The 25,630-nt window shown below is 50.0% G+C and overlaps 1 protein-coding gene across 1 annotated transcript in view; it reads left to right on the forward strand.

The window, feature by feature from the left end:
• Positions 1–371: 371 nt before the first annotated feature.
• The window catches only part of ESRRB (estrogen related receptor beta), a 119,766-nt gene continuing 94,507 nt past the window's right edge, over positions 372–25,630 (forward strand). Inside the window, exon 1 of the mRNA XM_049898140.1 lies at positions 372–421. Within this exon, the coding sequence (XP_049754097.1) occupies positions 372–421 (50 nt within the window). The remainder of the gene's footprint in view (positions 422–25,630) is intronic.

Genomic DNA, 25,630 nt, shown 5'->3' on the forward strand with positions numbered 1-25,630 from the left:
CCCAGCTCTATTCTGTCACTTTAAGTCCAGCCCCTGAGAGATAGCCAATAGCAGCCAAACCATACATCAGTCTTCCAGCCTTAAAGCTACAGTAGGGTTAGTGGGCTCCAAGTCTCCGGTGCCCGAGTCTCCTCCCTGGCTTCCCATGCCCTCTGCCCGCCTAGGAGTGTCTGAAGGAGTGGGAGCGCAGGGCTGTGTGCGCACAGCTCTCCGCCTCCCTCTCCCCGGCCACGCCGCTTCCTCCCACTGCTCCTTCTCCGGCTCGCTGAGCGCCTGCCGGGACTCGCACCTCGCCGGTGCCCTTCACTCGCTCTGCCGCGTGATTTCCGCGCCGCCTTTCTCCACCAACTGGGAATGCTAAAGCGGGACTGATGGACGTGTCAGAACTGTGCATCCCGGACCCCCTCGGCTACCACAACCAGTAGGTGCCCGGCTTCTCGGTCTGTCTGTCCTTCTGCCCGTCCGGCTGTTTCTGCCCTGGGTGTCGCAGTTCCTCTTCTAGGCATTCTTGAAGTGACGGGGGCCCGGGAAGGGGGACATTTGGGAGACGTTGGAGGGGCCAAGCCGCACACTTCCTGGGTTTCCTTCTCGGGGGTTAGCCCGCCTCTAACTTTTCCCGCACCCCTTTTTACAAACCCTCACTTTTCAGCAAGAGCAGCTTTTTTCTCATTCACTCTTTCTTCCTTTCTCTCTCCTCTCTGATTTTCCTTCGTGGTGAAAAAACCTTTGCGTTTCTGTGCAATGGGGAGGAGCAAGCCCAGAACAGGTGCGGGAATGTGGTCGCGAGGATGTCCTGTCCTGTCGGAGAAAGCGTCCCCGCGGACCCTTTGGCTTTATTATTTGCTTCCACCCTGGGAGCCAGAAATGACCCAGGCAAAAGGGCGATATCGTACGTGCCGCGGTGGTTTGGAAACTGCAGTCGGCCAGTGCAGAACTCGCCCAGCGATCCCAGCGGTGCGCCCCGAGGGCGCGCACCCGGCGCGGCGGGACTCAAGGCGCCCAGGAGTGCGGGCGGCAGGCCGGGGCTCTCTGCGCCTGGCACGCCCAGCGAGGGGAACCCGCATCCCACCAGCAGTGGGGACAGCGGCCGGGAGCCTTGTCCAAGGCAAAGTTAGTTCGCGGCGTTGGGGGCGGCAGCGCCACGCTGAACCCACGGATTTCGCGCCGAGCGGGCGCGATGTCCCTGCCCCGCACCGACTTCGAGCTCGCCGCGCTGGAACCTGGGATCGTCGGAGCGGCGTGGCTGTGGCCGGTGGCCGGGGCTGCGGGACGGGCCTCCGGGAACCGCGGGTCCTTCTCCCGAGGCAGCGCGCTGAGCACGCAGAGCGGGAAAGTGGAGGACCGAGCCCCCAGAGCGGCGGGTGGCGCCCGGTGCGTCCTGGCTGGGCTCTCTGGGGTCCCGCTCTGGCCAGCTGCAGTTTCCCTCCCAGCGCTGTCTAAGCGCGCGGTTTCCACCTGCCCAGCTCTCCTTCTCCGGCCGCGTCCCGCCGCGCCCCGGGCTGGTCTGGGTGTGCTTGTTCTGTGCGCGCGCTTAGTGGGTCCTTCCTAAAGCTGAAAAAAATACAATAAAATAAAAACTCTAGGCTCTCCGGGGCAGCTTTCCTGCTTAACTTCTTACTGTCTTTTCTGAAGCAAACTGAACTATCGAACTCAGCGTTTCTCCCCTTCACCATCTTTTCTTCTTTGTACCCGCCGCCCCCTCCCCCTAAAATAAATACTCTGGATAGATAATGTGGGGGTCCAGGGAGCGTGCTTAACCGCCTTCTCGCTGCGCAGACGCTGGACCACGCGCGAGTGTGGAGGCCACTTGACAACGGCTCTCAGTGGGTGACCGGACTGCCCCAGCTCCACACTGACTTTCTGGTTCTACTTTTAGGATTTCCTATGCAGAGAGTCTTTTAGATGCTGCCGTAATTTAGAGTGTGGAAGAAGGCGAGTGGTTTAGGAGATGAGGAAAATCCTTAATTGTATGGATTCTGGTTTCCCTCGGCTTGAAAAGTCGCTTTTCGTTCTCTTTGAAGGTTCCACTGATCCCAGCTTCTGTGGATGGGGGGAAGGTGGTGCTGTGCTGCGCTCAACCTAAAGAAAGCTGGGTGGGGGGTAAGTGAGGCTGCAGACAATGTGATGAAGCTGGTGGGTCATTTCCTCACATAAAATGACCAAGTACTACACATATTGGATATTTAAATTATTTAGGCTCCCTCTCTTTTTTTTTTTTTTTCTCTTTAGTAGAGCTGGAAATATCTATGTATTTGTCCCTGGCTCAAGTCACAGTCAAGGAATATGAAAATTCGTCTGGGGGAAAGTACATCCTTTGATTGTGTTGACCAGGAAAGCAAGGAGAGATGGAGGTTTTAACAGCTGGGTAATTCATCCAGTTGACGGCAACAGTGGCTTGAGTTTAAGGAGAACTATGGTCACAGAGGGAATGTCAGAGAAACAGGAAAGCGGAATGAGGGTGCTGAGGTCCTGGGTCCCTGGGAAGGGTTTGGAGGGGAAATAATTTATAAACTAAGTCTGACAGTGTTTTGGATCCACTACCCTTCCTGGCTTCTTTGCAAAGAATTAGCTTCTCACTCCACGGGGCACAGGAACAACCAGAGATATACCTGCTGTCTCTACTGAGCAACTAAGCATCTCTGTGATAAGCCATTTCTCAAACCCCGGGACCTGCTGAGCTGCAGCCTTCTGGTGAGTGGCTGGTGGTGAGCTGGTCCCGGTGCACAGATGTGTGCCTCCCCACCCAAGCTTGCAGTTGCTGGGGTACAGGGGTGCACCATTTCCAAAGATGAGCTTGTGGAGGTCAGATGCTGGTGTACGGAAGAGGTGTCTTTCTGACCTGCACCCCGGAGCTTTGTGACAGGGTGCTTTAGGATCCAGTGAAAGCAAAGTAACAAAGCAGAGGGCTGAATTCTTTGATTTGTTTGGAAGGGCAGGCGGAGGAATCCATTCATTATGGAGGGTGCCAGGGTTTCTTGGTGAACATAGACATGAGTGGGTTCATGTGCTCTGTACACACAGTTCCTACCTGTGTGGATTAATTGACATTCCTGGACTTGAGAAAACGCAGGGGAGCAGGAACCAGAGTTCTGAGAGAAAGAACCCTCCAGCCCTCCCTCTTGCCCTCCAGCACACAGAGAACATATTTTTAATGCCTTACTGCTAGTCCTGCTTTCCCAGGAGACACCAACACACACACCCAGAGACACATACATACCTTCATAACTTTCTCCTTCATTTTCATCTCCCGTAGCCAGTCCTGTAGGTGACTCCAGTACCATTTCTAATCAATATCTTATGTACATATATAATCAGCTGGAGTGAGAATGAGTGTGCGTGCTCGTGTGCCTACCTGTGTACACACGTGCCCATGACCTGACCCATTGGAGACCCTGGGCCAAAAACCCAACGAGCAGGGGACGGCCTTACCCATTGTCCAGTGATGAATTTGCTCTTGTTAAACAAATGAAGAACAAGCTGTCCTGAAGGTAAAATATGTGGGTTCACACGTAGGAAAAATGCCACATGGTAATTCAGAATCAGTGACCTGGAGAAAAAAAGGGGGGGGGGGATTAATTTTTAATGGTACATTTAAAAATAAATCAGCGTGAGGACATTAGTCTTGGTTTTCCAAGGGAAGGGCTGCAAGAAATAAACCTTTCTGTGCCTGCCACCCTTCTGGAGGTGTGGGAGCCATGGATGAAGGTGGGGTGATAGGAGGTTGAAGTTATACAGGCCTGAGGGCAATAAACTAGAAGAAAACATTAGATCAACACAGGGGCCCTGGTCCAGGGTAGGGCCCTTTCCAGCTCAGTGAGAGCCTGTCATCAACTGGAAATTTCCTCTTGGAGCTTTTTATTTCCCCAGCTCCCTTTATTTTAGAAACACTCCTCTATTTTACCAGTAATTAGGGTATATGAAAAAATCTGTTTCTTAAAAAAAAAAAAAGGAAGAAACAACCCAGCCCACGAAAAGGGAACGTTTTCATTCTATTGATTTGGAGTAATCAATAAATTTTCCATTTAGACCGAGAGACGAAGGAGAGAGGGGACTTTAGGGGAAAGCCACACAAGGGAGGTAGCTGTGAGAGAGATTTCATGTCCCAACCCTGACTTCTCAGAGCACCCCCCGCCCCCAGCTCGGGGCCCTTGTAACTAGGTCCTGCATGCTTGATTCACGCTTCCGATCATTGGACATTTGGCCAGTGGTGTTTAAAGATAAATCTAAACTCATCAAAAAAGTTTGTTCTTTCTTCTGCCCTCCGCAAAACGTTTGCCTTGCTTCTTTTGGGCTCGGGGACTGGACAGACCTGCACAACTCTAGCAGACCAAAGGAAGGAGGTGTGTGTGAGAGAGAAAATGTGTGTGTGTGTGTGTGTGTGTTTACGCACGGGGCGGCGGGGCGGGAGTAGCAGCGGAGTCATGTGAATGTGTAGAATTACAAAAGGAGAGAGGATTCAGAAGACAGCAGACAGACAGGAATCAGAAGTTTTTGATGTGGCTCTCTGCAGTGCCCCTTTCTAGAACTTGTCTTCCTGGATACCTTAAGTGACTTCTTCAAAATGATTAAAACTCCTTGTGGCTCTAATTTCAGAGGAAAGATAGGTATATTAACCATAATCCAGCCCTTCAAAGTTAAGCCCGACCCACACTCCTAAACACCTCTGTGCCTATGTGCCCCCACTCCTAAGCACTCTCACGGGCTCTCTGTCCACCTCTCTCTGTGAGACCCTCACAGCGCCTTGACATGAGATCTGCCCACCCCACCTCCGGAAGCTTCTGTCATAGGGTCTGGGGGCTCTTGACTGAATGTTACCGGTGGGGGACCCCAGCTAGGCTTGAATGTAGAAACCTGGGTATCATCCCCTCACTATAGCATCCAGAAGGTGTGTGGGCCAAGGAGGGAGCTGAGAACGCAGGGTCAGTGGAACGGGTCCAGGAAGCAGTGAAGGTCGCAGGTTGAGGATGGGTTGGAACTAGACAAATCTGAGCTCAGAGCCTTCCAGAACATCCCATCTGTTTGCCCTTGAGGCCATTTGCTGGTTTCTAGGGATAACTAAAAGATCTTTTTAGCATGTACCTGCTGGTGACCTGCGAGTGGGCTTCATCTCTGGCGAGTGTCCCCTTTGTCAGTCTTGGCAGCCTCGGACCTCTGGGAAAAAGTCATAGGTAGCCATTCCTTGGAGGAGGGGGCTGTAGGCTTCAGCTGACCCCGGGGTCTCCTGGCGTGGCTAGGGTGTTCTGGACCAGGATGACAGCCTGGTTACCCATCCGCTGGTGAGGCTGCCTCCCTGTGCTGGGAGGTCGTGGTGTTTATAATTGCAAATGTAATTAACAGACCAGCTCTGGGGGACTGGGATGCTCAACTTCTCTACACATCACGGTGACCCCTGTGATGGCTGGCCAGGCAATTAACCCTCCCTGGACCAGCCTGCCTCCTGCCTCCTTCACTGACAATGGTAGAGCTGTCCCGGGTAATGGGTGGCAGGGCCACACAACTTCCTTGGAGCGGTTGTCAGAGCAGTGACTGGGGGCAGTCGGTATTTGGGGGATCATTTCTTCCCTAGTGACCCTTGTGTCTTATGACAGTGTCACCCTGTGTGGCAGCCTGGTGTGGGGCCTCTCCTCCCTCACTTCCCCTGCCACACTAGGTGGACGTGATGGGAAGACCTTGGTACATGCTGGTCAGTTCTGTGGCTGGAGGACCTTGTCCAGGAAAGCAGGGCTCTCTGGGGACGCACTCCTTCCATCTAGTGCTCCTGGGTCTCAGCAGGCTGTGGCTGTATTCACCCAGCCCATCAGCGTCCTCTCAGAGACAGCCCGTGGGCCATGACGGCCTTGCTGACTCCCGGGCTCTGTTCCGGTGGCCCGCAGAGCTGGACAGCTTCTGGTGATCCCACTCAGAAAACTTGCAGGGAGGCCGGTCCTAGGGGAGCAGGGCAGAGACCCCCCCCCCAACCAACCATCCAACACAAAGACACCAAAAAACTGACAGTGGGGAAACGGTGCAACCTCTTGGTCCTGTTTTTTTCTCTTCTGTCCTCGCTGCTTGCATCTACTTATCTAGAGGGCTTTCTGTAACTGATGAGGATGAGACTCAGCAAGGAGCTGAACAGGACCTTTCTTTACCTTTATAAGTAAAGACTTTGCGGGTCAAGTCCTTGCGTGTTGCCCTTAAAGCCGCAGTTGTAGAGGATATTTCTGAACCCCAGAACACCCAAAGCCACGTCCATTCCTAAGAGTTTCGAGCCTGGTGGGTCTGTGTGTGGACACGTGTGAGTGTGTGCTTGGGTAGTTATTCCCGATGGGGGTGGTGGTGGGCAGGGGGCTCTGCTGTTTAAACACAGTCTCTGCTGCTTGCTGTACCCCTTGCTTGGGCTGAGGTCAGGCTGTGGCTGCATTCCGAGTGGGGGATGCTGAGCTTTGGGGTTTTTCCATGGCGTGCAAGGAAACCCACGGGCTGGCAGCCCGTACAGCTGGGAGGAGTTCAGGTTTATTTCCGCACCTCTCCTCCCTTCCTGGCCTGGGTAGTGCTGTGATAGGGCTAGTGCAGACCCCAGAGAGGAAGAGAAGGGAGACGGGCCCTTCTCTGGGAGAACAGATGGTCACACTCAAAGGAGCATTTGGGCAATTCTGTTCCAGGTTCCTGACTTCCCCTTCTCTCCCTGCACATAGCCATTGACAGTCTGTAGCTTAAAGGATCAAATGCTTTCTTAAATCAAGGGAAATCATACTGGTTAATCTGCCCAAGGGACTTTCAGTGTGGAATAAAACAAGGTAAAAAAAAAAAAATCTATTGGCTAAATGTCTTAAATTCAGAATCATCTGAGCTTGAGTTAAAATCGTATAAACACCAAACAAAAGTTTTCCTGGGGAATTAGAGATATGATTTTTTCATCTTTATTTCATTGTGCTTTTTAACCTGTATGGTACACATTTGGTCTTAAAGAAGCAGGTTTTTTTTTATTATTATTATTATTTTTAATTTCTTTCTTGTGTTCTTAGGACTTTAAAATATTCTATTCAGTATTGTCATTCAGAGTCCCCGGGACTGAGCTGTTTCTGGGAATGGTTTGGTGGATAATGTTATTTTATTTCTCAATGTCATTTTATCCAGAGGTCAGAAGGCAGTAAAACAAATTCCGACAAGATTTTATTTTTATCTTCTGGTTTCAAATGTGATCAATTTTCATTTAAAATTATATCATGCTTCTCTTCTGCCAATTACAGCAGCGATCAGCCTCCTGGCTGACTGGGGGTGCTTACTCAAACGCCGCATTTAAAATGACACGAATGTGAAGTGCCCAATTAGAGCCAAGCTTTTCTATCTAGGAAACTAGGAGTTTCTAAACCTCACAGGTTAGGTGTGATTTTCACTCGACTCTTTTGTTTTAACTGCTCGAATGGACTTGAATTCATAAATTTGTTTTACTTTTTTTGGTGTTGTTACTCATTTTAAAAGCTTTATTGTATTTACTTAGATTTGTGTTTTTGGTAGTTTCACCTGGTTTGGGGTTTAAAAAGGTATTTGGAGAGGGGCTTCTGAGCATTGCTGGCCTTTTCATGTGTTCTCAGTTCCTGAAGGGCGAAGAATAAGGGAACATAGTTGTGAGTAAATGCTGTAGGGGAAGGTGAGGAATATGCCGGAGTGAGGTTTTAGATGAGACTCTCTCTTGTCTTGCAATTTAGCATTTTCCTTTGTCTTCACTTTTTTTTTTTTTTCTCTCTTTTCATTTCAACTTGCTCTAGTTTGCCCTTGTCCTTTTATCCCTCATTGATTCTGTATGTTTTGGAGGAAGGAATGTCGGGTATATAGGCCTGTCTGTGTATCTACCTGTGTTTGTGTACGTATGAGCGTGTGGGTGCATTTGCTCTGTTTTGAGGTTCTCATTCCTAGTTAACTGGGTATCGTCCCAATGCTGAGTGCTTGTCACTGGCCACCTTGTTCTGACTTAACCGTTAGTACATTTATCCAACCGCCTCTGGTCTGCTCAGATGTTTTGGTGAAAACAAGGAGGATAAAGACCTCCTGCTTACAGACAAATTTCAGGTTTGGCTGGGTCTGCTGCCTGAAGAACAGGTGATAGAGGCTGGAGGAGTGGGTGAGGGTATCAGGAAGCATGAAACCTTATTTGAAACCATTTTTTAATTCTCTTGCCTCATCTAGTGCTTTGAGCTCTAGTTTGGGCTCTTGGTGAGAGGGCGTAAACAAGCTGGTATATGCTTTTGTGTTTGTCTCTCTAATCGATCAACAGAAAACATTCCCTTTGATGGTAAAGCATCTCTTCCGCACGCATGCAGTGTGCAATATTTATTCTTTTCCTTTTAGCCTCCCTCCTCGTCGCTTGTCTCTTGGGTGTGTTGACATTGTCTACCTAAACAGACAAGCTAACAAGCTTTGGCAGAAAGAACATTGCTTTTACAGAAATCATAGCAATAATGTGATAGTTATAGTAATTATGATAACAGTCATAACAGCTGGCAGCTTTTTCTTCCCCCAAAGCGCGAAGCAATTCTCATCCCTAGTTTTCTCATAGTGACTGGGTGAGGGTTTGCTATGTCTTGCCCTGGACATAAATATCTTTGCAGAAACATAGACCTGTGGAGGTTTCAGGTTTGCATGGCTGAATTCATCGAGGAGCAACAACTGCCAGGTCTCGAGTCAGAACGGAGGGGAACAGGATAAGACAGGAACTACGTGGCACCCCTGAGATAAGCAGGATATTTTGCTTGTGAACTAAGAAGGGAGAAATGTTTCCTGCAAAGGTTGCTGTGTCAAATCTGACTCCCCTTCTGCCAGCCTCTCTGGCCCATGAGATGCTCTGCCTTTCGGTTCCCCCATGTTCCATGGCTTTTCTGGCTGCGTGCGTCCTCAGGAGAGGTTTGCAGGCCAAAGGCACACAGAGGGCAAGGGGTGGTGGTGGTGTTGGTGGTGAAGGCTTGGTGCATGTGAATATCTGGAAAAAGAACTGCATGAAGAGGGAGGCAAAGTCACCTCTCCACCCTTGATAGCTTTCTTGGCCCTTCAGCTTCTCTGAGGCTGCTGTCCCCTGCTCCTGGGCACCTCAGCCCGTGCTCTGCAGATGGAGGGAGGTCACCAGGGAGCTGACCCCTCTGGATCCTGGTGACCTCTCTTGTGAGTCTCCTTACAGACTCCTAACCAGGACCCTGTGCAAATGCAGGCTCTGCCCCTCTGCAGAGGTGCAGAGGTGTTACCTTTATAATCAGCGATGCCTTTGTTATTTTCTCTCGCGTTTCCTTTTGGTGTGTGTGCTTTGGAAATAGGAGGCAGCTCTGGTATTTTTGTGGTATACTCAGGAGCGTACCAGAGCTTCCCTGGCTGTCTGTAGTTCTCTTTTCCACCTTAATGTTCTTACTCATGTTCTTAGTCATTTTTTTCCTAAGGAGGTGGCGGGCTGGAGGGTGGGGAACAAAAACAAGGCTTCGGATTATTAATTGATTATTAACTGATTTCACAAACAAAACATTCCTACCCCGAAGAATTCAGGCAAGAGTTTGGCTGTGCTGCTCAGGTGGAGAGCTGCCTTTCCCCTTCAATCGGGGAGAAATTTTATAGCTTCAATTCCCTTGTTGGACCCAGAGTAAAAAATTAATTCATGAATAATAAAAGCCAATCAGTCTTGTTGAGTTTAAGAAGGATTAGGAGAAAGGGTGTTTTTTTCTTACAGAGAACATTTAGAATCCGTGTGTCATTGTCACTGAATATTCGGGCATGGCTTAGCGTGCCTACATTCATGGCAAATGAGCTGTTTATTATCCCGAGGTGTACCACGTCTTCCTTAGTTACAAGGCCAACTTATGGCTGACTGTGCTGAGTTTCCCACCCACTTCTCTCCCACCATCCCATACCCCAAGCCAGTGGTAAGCATTGAAATTAAGACACTTTACTGTGTAAGTGGTGTATAACCAAATAGCAACAGACCCGGCATCGGGTTATGAATAAGCCCATTTGTTGATGGGATGGAGACCTTGGTTTCCTTCCACTTTCCTCCTGGGAAAGTAATTGACCAGAAATTTACATGCCTTTCCAAGAGCAAAACCCTGGTGGTATAGTGGTTAAGTGCTATGGCTGCTGGTGGGCAGTTCAAATCTACCAGGTGCTCCTTGGAAACTCTATGGGGCAGTTCTACCCTGTCCTATAGGGTTGCTAGGAATTGACTTGATGGAACTGGGTTTGGCTTTTTTTTTTTGCAAGAACTACAGAAATAAGATTTGTAGGTTCTCCTTTTAGTTTCTGCAGCTAATAGTATCCACCTCCCACGGTTGTTGTGAAGATTAAATGAGGGAATTTGCAAGTGCCTGGAACACAGTTAAGTGTGCATTAAATGTTCCCTGTTATTACTAATTTTCTCTGATGTTATCTTTTGGAAGTTACTTTTCATTTCTCTGAGGCAGCCTCACAACGACTCCCCCCTCAGCAGTAAAATCGAGGTGTTTGAACTGTTGAAGGCGATGACTGTGGCCTGGGTTTCTATACCTAACATAAAGGGATCAGAGAAGGAATTCAGTTTTGAAGTAGCGGTAATGAATAGGAAATTTCTTCTGAATGAATTCCTATATCCTTGGACCCTGTAGATAGGGTTGCCCGATAAAGTACAGGGCACTCAGTTAAATTTTAATTTTAGATAAACAACGCATCTTTTTTTCCTGTAAGTATATCCCATGCAACATTTGCTAAATCTAGCATCCCGACTCATCCATGCTTTTCCTAAATGGGTCCTATTAAGAAACACTTTTCCCTTTATTTTTTTTTCCTGCTTTTAACAAAGCCCAAAAGAACGATTATGTGTTCAATTTTTTTCAAATTGTTTTTTAAAAGACCGCCTTTAACTTTTCGCCAATATTAACTTGTTAGGTTGGCCATATCCTTAGAAGTTGGTAGGCAGAAGTGCTTGCTGCCATCCAGATATATTGATAGAATTGCAATTAGGTAAAAACATCTGAAGAAGGAGGTCTCCTAGCTCAGCCCCAGGGCTATTGAATCTTGCCTCAGAGAGGAGCAAGGTAAGCCAAGTCTTTTTGGGAACCTATGTCTGTGTGACATTTCCCTGACAAGCAGGTTGAGAGGCTGGTCTGCCAGAACCTGAGACCCTGGCATTTGGAAGCTACTCTTGCTCCACCTGGGAGGCCAAAGCAGTGACCCTTCCTTGCCTCCCCACCCAGAGACAGGAGGCTGACCCTCTGGCGGCTGACCCCCACTTTGAGGGATCATTTTAGCCTTCCAGGAGGCTGTGTCAGATGGTGGAACAAGAACAAGGGGCTTGAACCTGGAACAGAGCCAATGGGGAGCAAGGATGAACTGGGGCTCATCAACAGGGGACCAGGGAAACCCAGCTTCTTTTCACCCACCCCAAGAACTGCCTAGCTGCATAAAAATAGCCCTGGTAAACACAACCATTGTTTTCCGCGAGGAGCCCTCACAGCCTAAAAAAGGGTATGGGAAATGGAAGAGCTCTAGAGCCCCCTACAGGCCCTCAATGACACTGCACCTTCCTAGGGTGGGAAGGGGTGTGGAGGATTCCACCTGGAGAGCCTTCAGAAAGGCAGGGTTCTGGGACTCAGTGAGGGTGTGACTCAGGATTCAGAAAGCAGGTCTGGCATGGAACCGCAATCCATGCTCTTTAGCACTGCAGCTGCCTGCAGGTGTGGTGTGCCCCATCCCTCACTCCCCCCGACATGCGTGCACACACACACACCACAGTCACTGCCTGTGAAACAGGCCACACCATTTTCAGAACCTCACACTTACATTCAGATTCTCCTCTTCATGCCACCTAACTCTGAGGAATCCTTTTAGGATTTGCTAAAAAAAAAAAAAAGGCTTATAAGGTTGTTTTTGTTAGGTGCCGTTGAATAGAACTGCTCTGTAGGGTTTTCTAGGCTGTAATCTTTATGGGAGCAGATTGCCAGGCCTTTCCCCCATGGAGCCACTGGGTGGCTTCGACCCACCAACTTTTGGTTAACGGCAAGCGCTTAACCATTGTGCCACCAGAGCAGGAGAACTAAAAATGAACTGTAGGGTCAGAGATGGGTGATTGTAATAATAATAGTAACAGTCATCATAGCAGTAACTGACATTTATTGAGCACTTGCTATGTGCCAGACTTTGTCCTAAAAACATTTTAGGTATTGACTTGTTGCTTCTTCACAACAACCCTGTGAAGTAGGCATATTACCATCCCCATTGCACAGGTAAGGAAACTGAGGCACAGAGATGTTAAGTCACTGCCCGAGGTCACACGGCTGACAAAGCTAGGATTTACACAGAGGCAGTCTGGCCGAGTGCCCACACTCCTAACTACCGTGTTGTGTGTCGCTTATTGCATCTAAAGTTTCAGCTTTCTAACCTTAGCCTGGTTAAAGCAATCGACAGCTAACTGAAAGGTCCGCGGTTCAAAACCACCAGCAGCTCTGTGGGAGAAAGATGTGGCAGTCTGCTTCCATAGAGATTACAGCCTTGGAAACCCAATGGGGTTGGTATGAGTTTGAATTCACTTGACAGCAGTGGGTGGAAATCTCACCTCCAGAAAATTCCTTCTTAGCTGTGTGGGTCCAACACATAGGTCCAGTTTAGGGAGAGGTAGAATGGGGGAAAATTGGGCCCCATGTCTTGTTCCTAAAAAGGCAGAACAGAAGAACTGCCACAGCGAATCAGATCCGCTTCCCTCCTCAGCCTTTGTCCTTGTCATTGGCACAGAAGGAAGGCTGTGGAAAGGAGCCATTGGTTTTTCTGATGTCATCCTCCAGAAGCCCATGGTCAGCCTCCAGAGGCCCTTGGTGATCTGACCTGCTTCGTGCCTCCCTCTGAGATGTCATAAATGCATTTTGAACTGGAACCACCCCCACCCCGCCTTCTTAGCCTGTATTGCCTGCCATCTCATGCTCCCATGCCCTCCCCTGATTCTCCCATCACGCGTTTTCCAATGACTCCCAAGCCTGAATCTGAGTTCCTGACTTGGATTCATGCAAAATCAGGAACAGCATAGCACTGTGACCCTGCTTCTCCTCGTGTCATCCTTATCTCTCCCCACCCTAAGCAGGGGCCCCACCCAAGATATGGAGTGAATCTTCAGTTCCCTCTCTCTCTTCATTGTCCAACCCCCTCCTAAATCTGCAAAGCTTTTACCTAAATATACATCTCAGATCTTTTCCTTCCTATTTGTACTATTGCTCCCCCTGCCCTGGTCTGCCTGGTGACTTTGGTTTAGCCTTTAAAACCCTATTCAGGTCACACCCTCTCTGTGAAGCTATCCCTGATCCCTTCAAACCAGTTGCCGTCAGGGGGACTCTGATTTGTGGTGACCCCGTGTATGTCAAAGTAGAACTGCGCTCTATGGGATTTTCAGTGGCTGATTTTGCAGTAAATCACCACACCTTTCTTCCAAGCTGCCTCTGGGTGAACTTGAACCTCCAACCTTTTGGTTAGCAGCTGAGCATGTTAACTGCTTGCACCACTCAGGGACTCCCTCCCAAGGGGAATTAATCTCTCCCTCTTTTCGACTGCTCTCTGGCCTATACCTCTATTTCTTTGCTTTCTTTTTATTGTTGTTGAAAGTATACACAGCAAAGCCTACACCAACTCAACAATTTCTACACGTAGAATTCAGTGACGCTGATCACATTCAAGTTGTGCCACCATCCTCACCCTCCTTTTCCAAATTGTTCATTCCCCACTGACACAAGCTCGCTGCCCCCTAAGCTTCGCATCCGACCTTTTGAGTTGCTATTGTCAATTTGATCCCATCCAGATAGTTCTTCAAAAGAGCACAACGTTCAAGTCTATGCTCTATTTCTGACTGGTTTGCAATCTGTTGGATTTGAGTGGATCTCCCCACTCACTGATCATGAGCCCCTAGAGTACAAGCTCAGCTGTGTATCTCAGAGCCTAGAACAGCACCAGGCCCAGAGTAGATGTTTAATAAATGTTGAGCTAGCCCAGGAGATCAGGAGGGGGTAAAGGGGAGTCCCGGAGGGCATAAGAGGAAGGTAGAAGTGCGTAGAAAAAGTGGCCAGGAGAGGACTCACTGCAGCACCCGTGGCCTTGTTGATCAGCGGAGGCAGACCTGGCAGCTGGGTGGGCATCCACACCCTTCTGGGAGGAGGTATGGGTAATGGTTAGGAGGGGACACTTGCTCCAGACTGACTGAGTTTAAATCCTGGCCTCAGTGATATGCTGGAACCAGCTCAAACCAGCCAGTGAGAGCCGCTCATTAAGTTTTCAAGAATTTTGGGGGGGGCTGGTTGTTAAACACAACCATTATTAAAAATTACATTATATGAGCTTACAATGTTATATTAAAAACAGATGCAACCAGTATTTAAAACTCATCACTTCCTAATATCTTACTACATCTTACTTCATACTCTTGAGTTCCTTACATCCAGGAGTCCCTGGGTGGCGCAAACGGTTAAGCGCTTGACTACTAGTTCAAAGCTTGGTGGTTTGGACCCACTCAGAGGCACCTAGAAAGATAGGCCTGGTGATCTGCTTCCAAAAGGTCACAGATTTGAAAACCCTACAGTCTTCTGCTTGAGTAGAGCCCTTCTACTCTGCACACATAGGGTCACCATGAGTCAGAACTGACTGGAAGGCAACTAACGGCAACAGCATTGTGTCTGTGTGGTGGAAGTACTTACGATGGTGGGCTGCTGCCCACCTTCCCAGCTCTGCAGTCAGTGATGTCACGTTGGCAGCTTGAAATTGGCCATGGTGGGAGTATTTACATCATGGAAATCGGAATTTGGCAAATGCCACACATTAGCCAGTTGTTAGACATTTAAGACCACACTACTGCCTGGTTCATCGCGTCCCAGCTCTGTGAACTTGGATACATGACTTAATCTTTCTGAGCCTCAGATTCCTCATCTGCAATGATACCATCTCCTTAGTTGCTGTAAAGATTTGAGGAGTTGATACCCACAAAGTAGTTAAAACAGAGACTGGTACAAAGTAAGTGCTCAATAAATATTAGCTTCTTTTAGTATTTCTTTCTCAATGGCATGTCCCTCCAGGCATGTCCCTATCCAAATTCTATTGAAGCAGGTGACCTTCGCAGATGAGGAATGCAAGTTTTATGTCTAGGGTGTAAGGTTAATTGCTCTTCTCTGCTGGACCCTGCCCATGGGGTTTTAACTTAAGTACGAAGGCGAAAACACGAATTCTCCAAGGGGAAAGGCCCTGCTGGAGAGGTATGCCTAAGCCTCCAGGCCTGTGAGGAAGGGCCATAGCAGCCACCAACAGGGGAGGCAGGCATAGGTGAGGGCTGACCAGGTGAGGCAGGCGCAGGTGACGTCTGGAGAGGAATGGAGCCGATGCCAAGAACCGCAAAGTTACGATGTGAAGGGAGGAGGCTCTGCGTGTGGCTGAAGTGGGACCCTAAGACCACGTGAGGGGCAATTGCTCTCCCTGGAAATGCTGGGATGCACAGCCAAGGCAGTCACGCTACCTGTGAAGACAAGGGCCCCACTGACTTTGGGAGTTGAGAGAATATTCTGGGTCATTCCCAAGTCAGAGCACACACTATAAATGGCTTGAGTTGGGGTTACATTGGCTGTGCTGTAGTTGCTTGGGATGCCACAGGAAAGTGGGAAGTTGAGAGGGAGGCCAGCGGGCCTGGTCTGCAGCCCCCAGTACAGCAGAGGCCCAGAAGAGGGCCAGAGTAAACTAGTGTTGTCCCAGACTCCTCCTTGGCAGGCTCCTTGGGTCCCAGGCAACACTGCCCCAGAAGGAGGTATTACCTTTCCAGTTACCCAGACATTGCTTCAGGCTCAGACCTTTGGCGTCTGGTGGCACAGCTCAGTGACTCAGATGCACATAGCGCGCGGGCCACCAGAGCCCAGGCCTCAGCCCAGGCCTCAGACTGACCCACTTCCAATCAGAAGTGAAGTACAAGCCCCCAGACACCAGATAATGGCTATATCAACACAGCTTTTTTTTACAGGCTAGGAGGTGCCTGTCATGGGTGGGGTCGCGTTTTGTTCTTTAAACCCCTGGACTGCAGAGAAACGCCCTTGGAAGTGGCCTTGCCAAGGAAGAAGTGGCCTTGAGAATGAAACTCCTCCCCCTCAGCTCTCCCCGGAAATCTTCCCTTTACCCTGAGCCCCTCAAGGGCAGGTCTGCATCTGATTCACCTGAGGACCTGCCCCACAGGGCCAGGCATGGAGGAGCCTGCAGTAAATGTGAGGTCGAAGCTTGGAGACATTCTGAGAAAATGCGTGTGTTGTGCTGAGCAGCTGGCAGGGCCGCCTGTATAGTTGTTCAGGTTATTCACTGCCCAAGGGTGGCTGGTTGAGGGGGCGGGTGAGGTCTGAACTTGCTCTTTTGATTCACACCAAGGCTCACAGGACAGAGAGGTAAGGGGCTGAGTGTCCAAGGGGTTCAGGCCTAAAGGGGGATGAGGAACCCCAGGCCCTGACTCGTTCCCAGGGAGCAGCCCCTCTGACTAACGTGTGCCCTGATTCTCTGAAAGCCACTGTGTTTCCTAGCATTGCCGCCACAGTGAACTTAGGGCTTGATGACTCTTCAGAAGGCTTTGTGTTCTGTTTAACTTCAGCTTAGTTGGTCCCCAAAACTCTTAGCAAGCATGGGGTCGGGAGGGGCACCCAGGACCCTGCTCTTGTTGCTGCTGAGTCAAGGTGGTCAGGGAGCAGTAGCATGCTGGGGCCCTGGGTTCCCAGACTCAGGGTGCCAGATATATGTGGGTGAGGGTGAGCCAGGGGTCCAGCCACAGGGACAGGCTGGTAGAAGAGTGTCACCTGGCCCCTGGACTCTCAGTGCCTCTGTGCATAGGTTCGGGGGAGAGAGGGAGCTTAGCTCCTTAGAGGGGAAGGGAGCTGCTGTAGCACTTGGTGTGATCCAGGCACCGTGCTGTATGATCGCTGTAACCTTTGCAGTAACACCTAAGCAGGGGGACGCATCCCCACTTTACCCAGGAGGAACCTGAGGTCGAAAGGGATCATGTGACTTGGGCAAGGTGACCCTGCTGGTCCCCTAAGAGCTGCCATTAAACAAAACAGAAAGGCCCCTGAATAGTCTTTGAGCCCTAAAATCGTTGTGGGGGCAGCACTGGGCAGACAGAAACAGTAGCTTTTAGGGTGCACGCTAGTCAGGGGGGTTGCTCCCTGGGAATGAGTCTGCTTGGAGAGCCAGGGTGGAAACCTAGGTCTGCCTGAAACAGCTCTGAGCTCCCAGGTGCCCCAAGAACCATGTTTCCCTCACAGATGTCCCTCTCAAGAGTCCAGGCCAGCCCATGACGTTCCCCCAGCACGTTCATGTGGTCCCAGGTGAGCTACTTGGCCGACCAGGAGGGTGAGCACAGCCCCTGACAACAAGGCTGCCTGCTAACTCCTCATCCCGGAACGGCTGTGCAGAACGAGTCAGGGCAACTAGAGGTGTCGATGCTGGGGTCTCTTTATACCGTGCTGAGGGGGCTTTTCCCCTGGTGAGAACAAATGGGAAAGAGTGGAGTACAGGCTCCCCGGCTCAGCTGCCTGAGGGCCTAGTAAGAGGAGCCGCTTGGGGGTGGTTGACATGCTCAAGCTAGAACGTGGAGCCTGTGCTTGGTGCCTCTGACAGGCGTGTGGGACAGGGAAGCCTCGGAGGCCACTTTCCTGGGTGGACACTCCGGGCATGGTGGAGAAGGAGGCCTGCTTTGGTCTGGGTGGGGCTATGCCTGGTACCTGGCACAGGGTTTGGGTTAGTGGTTTGATCTCCCTATGCCCACGCGGTGCCCACCCACCTCCACATGTGACCAGCTGAGCAGTGCCAGGAGGAGACCCCAGGCTTACAAGGGGAGGCAGTAGGGGAGCTGGCCGTCCCTAGGACGCCCCCTCAGCAAAACTCTCATTACCCTGGACGTGCCTCTAACTTGAGTCGGGTGGATGCCTTGCATGCCCCATCTGGCTTTGTTTGGTGAACCCTTCTCCACCGTGCCCAAACTTCCAAGTCTTTACTCGGGCCAGGGACTTTCATGTGGTAATAATAGTAATAAAAATAGCATCTGGCCATGTATTTCTTTCCTGGTCTGTAAATGTATCATCTAGGAGGTTTTACGTCTTATGACACCTAGACATTGCACCTGTTTCCTGTACTGAAAAGAAGAAAGTTACTCGGAATCAGAGCAGAGGCAGAAAATAGGGACCTCTGGCCCCATGTCCACAAGAAGAGTGGGTGCCGGGCTGGGAGGAAGGTCTCCTGGACGGTGCCCATGTCCAGAGTGTGGGCTGCTGCAAGTGGGTGAGTCCACGTGTTTCCAAGGGTGGGCTGTGTCAGCAGCAGGTACCATGTGCAGAGGCTACCTGCACACCTGAATCAGAGCCCTCTCTGTATCCAGGTGAACTCCAAGGCTGTGGTCTTCTCAGCGGGAATATTTTCCATCCCAGGTCTCCACAGTTGTTCCAACTCCTGGCTACACGGGTGAGGCCAGCAATTTGTGTACATGGCAGGTAGTCTTGGCCATTGTGGGATAAAACACTTTGTCTCCAATTCTGTGGCTTTTTTTCTTGTTCTCCATCATACTCTTACTTTCTTTCTAGCCCCGTATTTCTGCCTTTGTCATCCTGAGCCTCTTTCACTGTGTTTTTCTTTCTGTCCTGCTGCTGATGACAATAGCAATCACTGCCAATGTTGGCTGAAAACCTACTAGGTGCCAGCCTTCATGTAGATTTGGACACCTCATGCCTCACTTTCTCTCTTTGGGTCTTCTTTCTAAAACATACCCCTGGTGACACCTGAGCACCCTGTGTAGCTGGCCCGTGGGATTTCCCACTTCCCAGAGGGAGAATGCAGAATAACTGTGCTGGGGAGGAACCACCCGAGAGGCTCATCAGCTCCAGCTCCCTCGTTTTGCAGGTGGGGAAACCGAGGCCCTGAGCAGACAAGGGCCTTGTCTAAAGTCCCATAGCTCCTGTGTGCAGAACTAAGCCCAGGAGCCTGGCCTTTTGACCTCTTGCTGTTGTTGTTAGCTGCCTGCATTTAGCCTCCGACTCATGGCGACCCCAAGCACAGACTGTTGTGCTCCATAGGGTTTTCATTGGCTAATTTTTGGAAGTAGATCACCAGGCCTTTCTTCCTAGTCAGCCTTAGTCTGGAAGCCCCACTGAAACCTGTTTGCATCATAGTAACACACAAGTCTGCACTGATGGGTGGTGGCTGTGCATGTGGTGCACTAGCCGGGAATCGAACCCTGGTCTCCTGCATGGAAGGCGAGAATTCTACCACTAAATTCTCCCTGCCCTCTCTTGGCCCCTAGCCTCCAAAGGGTCAGCCTCCTGTCCTCGGGTGGGAAGGCAAGGAGGGATCGCTGCTTTGGCCTCCAAGGTGGGGCAAGAGTAGCCTCCAAATGCCAGGGTCTCAGGTTTTTGCAGTCCAGCCCCTCAACCTGCTTGTTGGGAAGATGTCACGCAGACACAGGTTCCCAGAAAGACTTGGCTTACCTTGCTCCTCTCTGAGGCAAGATTCAATAGCCCTGGGGCTGAGCTAGGAGACCTCCTTCTTCAGATAGATTTACCTAATTGCAACTCTACCGATATACCTCGATGGCAGCAAGCACTTCTACCGACCAACTTCTACGGCTGGGCTCCTGGAGGTGCTGATGGTGGATGGGCAGCCGGGTACTGCCAGGGTGGGCAATGTTGGCGTCTCCACCAGATTCTTTCTTTTCTTCACGCTTCATGGAGCCAGGCTGGGGGAGTCACTGGAGGATTGTGATGGGCTGAGTGGGTGGCTGCCCACCTGCCTAGGAAGCCATTAATCTTGTGCCTTCAGGGCTTCTCGTCCTCCCTCACCAGCCGCCCTGGCACAGACAGACTCAGGGAAAGACAGAAAAGGGCCCTGGGCTTTGCTCCATGGGGGACCGTGACCCTGGAAAATACCATCTGGCTTTTCTGTGTGTCTTCTGACACCAATTCCCCAGGTTGAGACGTATCAAAGCGGTGGCATTTCTCATTGTTATTCCTTTGGCAGGGCCTTCGGATTCAAGGTCACAGGTATGCAGGCACCTCTGAGGCTGGCTGGAGGGGGTGGGCCTGAGGCCTCCCTCCTCTACATGCCTGGACAGGGGGCTTGCAGAGGTTGACTCAGGCCTGCCTAGGGGAAAAAAACAAGACCTTATTTACAGTGCCTGGAAGGCCAGTTCCTTAGGGCCAAAGAGCTTCCTGGAGTTACTGACTGGCTCTGAATTTCCTTCCCAGCAGTCTGACTCTTCCCATACAGGGTATTGGCAAATGTGTGGAGTTTGACCTTGGCCCTAGGAATCTCGGCTTTATTAGTTGCTGACTACTGCTGAGTTGGTCCAATTTATGGCAACATGTGTGTCAGAGTAGAACTACATTCCACTGGGTTTTCAATAGCTGTGGTCTTTCAGAAGTAGATTGGCAGGCCTTTCTTCTGAGGCATCCCTGGATGGATTTGAACCAACGACCTTTCAGATAGTAGTCAAGTGCATCACCATTTGTGCCACCCAGGGTCTCCTTAGTCACTGATCCATATTTTCTTTAAATTAAGGGATGTTAGGGTTTCGGGCCTTAGAGTCATTCCAAAATAGGTTTATTTGGGGCAAAATAGTTTGGGGCAAAAGAGAGGGTCTTTGATTAACCTGGGTGTTTGGTGCTTAGAGATGGACTACCTCCTGAGAAGTGAGGCACCCATCATGGGAAATACTTAAATGGAGAGTGGGCCTGTTTGGAACATTACAGAAGATACAGGTGGGGGATTGAGTTGTCTAATGTCCACTCCACCCATTTACAATAAACCAACCAGTTATCGTTGAGTCAATGCCAACCCATGGTGACCCCATGTGTGCAGAACTGTGAGTAGGGCAGTGCTCCACAGGGTCTTCAACAGCTGATCTTTCTTTCTTTTTTTTTTTTCTGGGTGGACTCGAGCTACCAATCTTTGGGATAGCAGGTGAGCATGTTAACCATTTGCACCACCCAGGGACTCCCTGGGTAAATGTGAGGGTTAAGTGAAATCAAATATCCAGCAAAGGTTAGACGTGAGCCGGATTTTTTTTAAGGTGCTGCTCCCTGGTGGGGGTCCATCTGGCAGCACCTCTCTCGCTCCCTCCTCTGTGGCCATGCCGTCAGACTCTGCATCATCTTTGAATATGCTCACTGGTGGCGAATCTTCTTCCTTTGGGGATGGATTTAATTTTTAATGCTGTCAAGGTCATTTGGAGGCAAGTCTAGGGAATTAGCTGGGTGACAAAGCTGAGCAAAGCGATTTTCGATTACAAAGAAAAGTGAGGGTGTGACTCTTTCTCAGGTAATCTGGTTCTAAAGGCAGTTCCCAAGAGGAGCTCCAAAAATGCTTTGACCAAAGACAGCATCGCAGGAAACTGGGCAGAGATTCCCAAGGTGACTACATTGAAGGGGACACCACGAGAGTATATATATCTGTTGGTCACAAATGTCTCCTGACTTCGTAGTCACACCCTGCTGCTCCTGACCAGCTGTTGCCGCTTCCTGAAACAAGCTTGGTGGGAGCTCCTGTGGGTATCCAGGGGAACTTGGGTAATTGTGGCAGCCATGGGTCAGACTCAGTTCCTGCCCATCAGGGTGCCTATAACTTTCTCATCTTACCAGCCAGACCCGCAAATTACCCAGCAGAACCCACACTGTCTGTGCCGTGAGGGCCAAATGAACTGGAGCTTTCCAAAGTCTAGCTGGAGGCAAAAGGGACAAAGGACACTTGCTTCCTCCTGTTCCCCGGCACATCATTGGCTCTTGAGAATTAGCCTGGTGGGGGGAGCCTTAAGAGTAGGCCCTTAATTCCTCTTTCCATGTACTGCCAAACTCATTGCTGTCGAGTTGATGATTCCAACCCATAGCAATCCTACAGGACAAAGTAGAACTGCCCTGTAGGGTTTCCAAGGCTGTAATTTTTATGGAAGCAGACTGCCACATCTTTCTCCAGAGAAGCAACTGATGGGTTTGGACCAGTGACCTTTCATTAGCAGCCGAGTGCTTTAACCACTGCGCTACAGCTGCTGGCATTTCTGCTTCTGGGGAAAACTTCTGGAGAAACTGTTCTGGGAAAGGTGGAAGCTTAGAAGTCTTGAATAAGAAAATAGCAAACTGACAGCATAATCTGGGGAGAAAGAACACGAGAGCAGGCAGATTGCGAAGGCCAGTCTGAAGACCCTTGCAGGTTGGAGCGAAATGAAGAAGGTAACAGCGCCGTAAGCCTCCCAGAAGAACTCATTTCAGTTGAAGATGGCTCTTTATTCTGAGATTATGCCTTTCTCAATTTTGGGGGTTAAAGCGGCCTTTCTTTTCTTCTTTTTTTTATTGTGGTGAAAATATACAGAACCAGACATTTGCCAATTCAACAATGCCTGCATGTAAGATCCAGTGACACCGATCACATTGTTCGTGTTGTATAACCACCAAGGCTAACCTTTTCCAAATTATGCTGCCCAGAATGGCTTTTCTTGTATGAAATGATGCTGCCGCTAGGTGCCTTGTTGTTGTTGTTGTTGTTGTCATCGTCTTCTAACTTAACGAAATGGAGTCAACCTTGCACTGGTTCCCATGTTTGGTGGAGTGGGGTGGTGGAGTTGTTGTGGTTGCTGGCTGCCATCGAGTTGGCCCCCGACTGATGGTGACTCCATGCACAACGAAATGAAATGTTGACCAGACTGTTGCGATCCATAGGGTTTTCACTGGCCGAATTTTGGAAGTAGATCTCCAATTCTTTTTCGCTAGGCCGTCTTAGTCTGGAAGCTCCACTGGGACCTGTTCAGCATCATAGCAACACACAAGCCTCCACTGACAGACAGGTGACAGACGTGCGTGAGGCGCATTGGCTGAGAATTGACGTCTCCTGCATGGGAGGTGAGAATTCTACCCCCGAACCACCGCTGCCGCCGAGGATGGTAGGGAGAATATTCTCATGGAACTGGCCTAGAACACAGAACCTGGAAACTGGGTGACCTCAAGCTGAGCCACAAGGCTCTGTAGGGAACCTGGGGACAAAAAGTCAAAACACAAACAAATGTCGTCCCTACTGTCCTCCATGGGGCAGCTCCTACAAGGCAGGGCTCTGTCCACCCCAGAAATTCTCCCCCTTCTCTGTGGAACTCTGCTCTCGGTGGTGTGCAGGGTTTGGCCAAGCGCTAAAGAGAGAGCCATCTTCAGCGCTTCCCCACCCCCCCCCCACACACTCAGCTCTGAGCTCTGGCCTGCTGCAGGGGTTGCCGGATTTGTCAGATGCTTGTCTGAGGAGAGGTTCCTTTTACCCTTTGTCACTATCGCAGTTCAGGACCAGATCACTCTTCAGCCCAGCATGGCCCCATATATTCACGTGAGAGGAACCGAAAGGAGAAAAGGTGCTAAACTCCTGAATCAAAGGAGAAGGGAACAAAATAGAAAAATCTGGAACAAAATGGGAATTGTCATTCATAAAGGAGCGCGCCTCCTTAATCCCCATTCCCGTCTTTTCAGTCAAGAAGACTTCAAATTAAAGAGACCATGATGAGTGGGAATCACGGTGATTTATTACTTCAGGGCACACCTCTGGGATAGCCCACGTCTTCGTGGGCAGTGGGCAGGGAGCAGAGGCCTGCAGCCCCTTTAGACTCTGACCCTGTAATACAACATTCATTGAAGCGTTAGGCGCTTTTGTACTGCAAGATGCTGTTTGTGGGCGAGAAAGTTTCCTGTGGTCAAGTGGTCTAGGAAGACTCGGTACTATCGCCCTGTCTCTGAGCTTTAAGTGCGTGGTAATGTATTAAAGGTTCAGCAATTCTGAAGTAAAGGAACCTATTTAACTTGTTTTCTTGTTGTTGGGTGCTGTCGAGTCGATTTTGACTCATAGTGACCCCGTGTGACAAGAGTAGAACTACCCCACAGGGTTTTCTCAGCTGTAATCTTCATGGAAGCAGATTGCCACGTCTTCCTTTCTCTGAACCCCTGGGTGAGTTCGAACTGCCAGGTCGGTTAGCAGCTGAGCACTTAACCTTTTGCACCACCAGGGCTCCTTTTAACTTATTTATTCAAGTGTTCATTTCCTTATTTATGTGACCATGGTTTTGTTTTTTGTGTGTTTATGTGGTTGGAGAAGGGGCATGGTCTCCATTAAAATCTCACGGAGCTGGGTTCTGTGGACCATATTTTGGGAAACACTCGACACAGCACACTGGACATCAAGGGTCCTCAGAGCTTCCTCTGTCACAGTCGCTGTCCCCACTGATACTTGGCTCTGGCATCTTCGGCCTCTCTTCCCTGCCTTCTGCTCTGCTGTGCCGGCTGCAAGAAGGTGGCTGCCTCTTAGTACTGCTATAACAGAAATACCACAAGTGGGTGGCCTTAATGAACAGAAGTCCGAATTCAGGACACCGGCCCCAAGGGAAAGCATTTTCTCTGCCAGCTCTGGGGAAAGGTCCTTGTCTCTTTCCAGCTTCTGTCCCTCAGTTCCTTGGTGGTCATCATGTAGCGTCAGTCTTTCCCCATCAGTGGTTCCTGCTTCTGTGCCTAACCAAAAAACAAACCCATTGCAGTTGAGTCAATTCCGACTCATAGAGACCCTATAGGACTGAGTAGAACTGCCCCACAGGATTTCCAGGGAGCAGCTGGGTTCGAACTGCTGACCTTTTGCTTAGCAGTCGAACTCTTAACCAGTGCTCCAGCAGGACTCCTTCATTAGGAACTAATATCCCATTTTACAGATAAGGAAATAGGCACTGAGAGTTTTAATGCCTTCCTAGCAAGTGGAAAGTCAGAATTTGAACCCAGGCCTGTCTGACTTGAGGACAGTGCTCTTAACCACTGTGCACCCTGATCCCATTGCGTGGCCTGGAAACCTTTAGAAGCAAAGGAAACAGGCTTGACCAGGTGTGTACTTTGAAATCAAACAGCTTATCTGAACACCCTTAAGCGGCAGGGTGCTTTTTGTTGGCAGAAGGGAAAACTGGAAATATTAGGGGATGGGAAAAAGAGCCCTGGTGGTGCAGTGGTTAAGTGCTCAGCTGCTAACCGAAAGGTTGTTGGTGGAAACAGAACCCAACCAGCTGCTTTGTGGGAGAAAGACCTGACTACCTAATCCCCTTAAAGATTGGGGGATTGTTGCTCATAGCAACCCTGTGTACAACAGAATGAAACACTGCCCCATCCTGTGCCATCCTCACAATCATGGCTATGTTTGAGCCCATTGTTACAGCCTAGAAAACCCTATGGGGGCAGTTCTACTCAGTCACTTTGGGCCGTTATGAGTCAAAACCCAACTCAACAACTCCCAACAACAACAACAGGGCATGGGAGGAAGCAAAATGCTAGTTAGAGAAGAGAGACTGTATGTTCGTAAAATGTGGTCATGTTCCAGGGGGAAAGGCCAAAGAACACCAGCTTAGACCATTCTGAGCCACCGTCCTGCCTTGCTGGTGATAGGCAGATCTCACTCAGCCCCGCGGCTCACTTGGTCCTCGAATGGTCCAGTGCCCCTGGAGGTGATTCCTGGGACTGCCTGACAGTGAAGGTGGTGATAGGCAGCAGGACCCCGCTAATTGGAAGCAGGGCCTTGGTCCAATAATTGGCATGACTTGGATGAGCCTGGCTGTTCTTAAATACTGTTGTGCTGTCTGCCAAGCGAACAACGCTGCTGCATCCTATTTTGC

The sequence above is a fragment of the Elephas maximus genome, chromosome 10 (assembly GCF_024166365.1).
Source record: "Elephas maximus indicus isolate mEleMax1 chromosome 10, mEleMax1 primary haplotype, whole genome shotgun sequence".
Lineage (NCBI taxonomy): Eukaryota > Metazoa > Chordata > Mammalia > Proboscidea > Elephantidae > Elephas > Elephas maximus.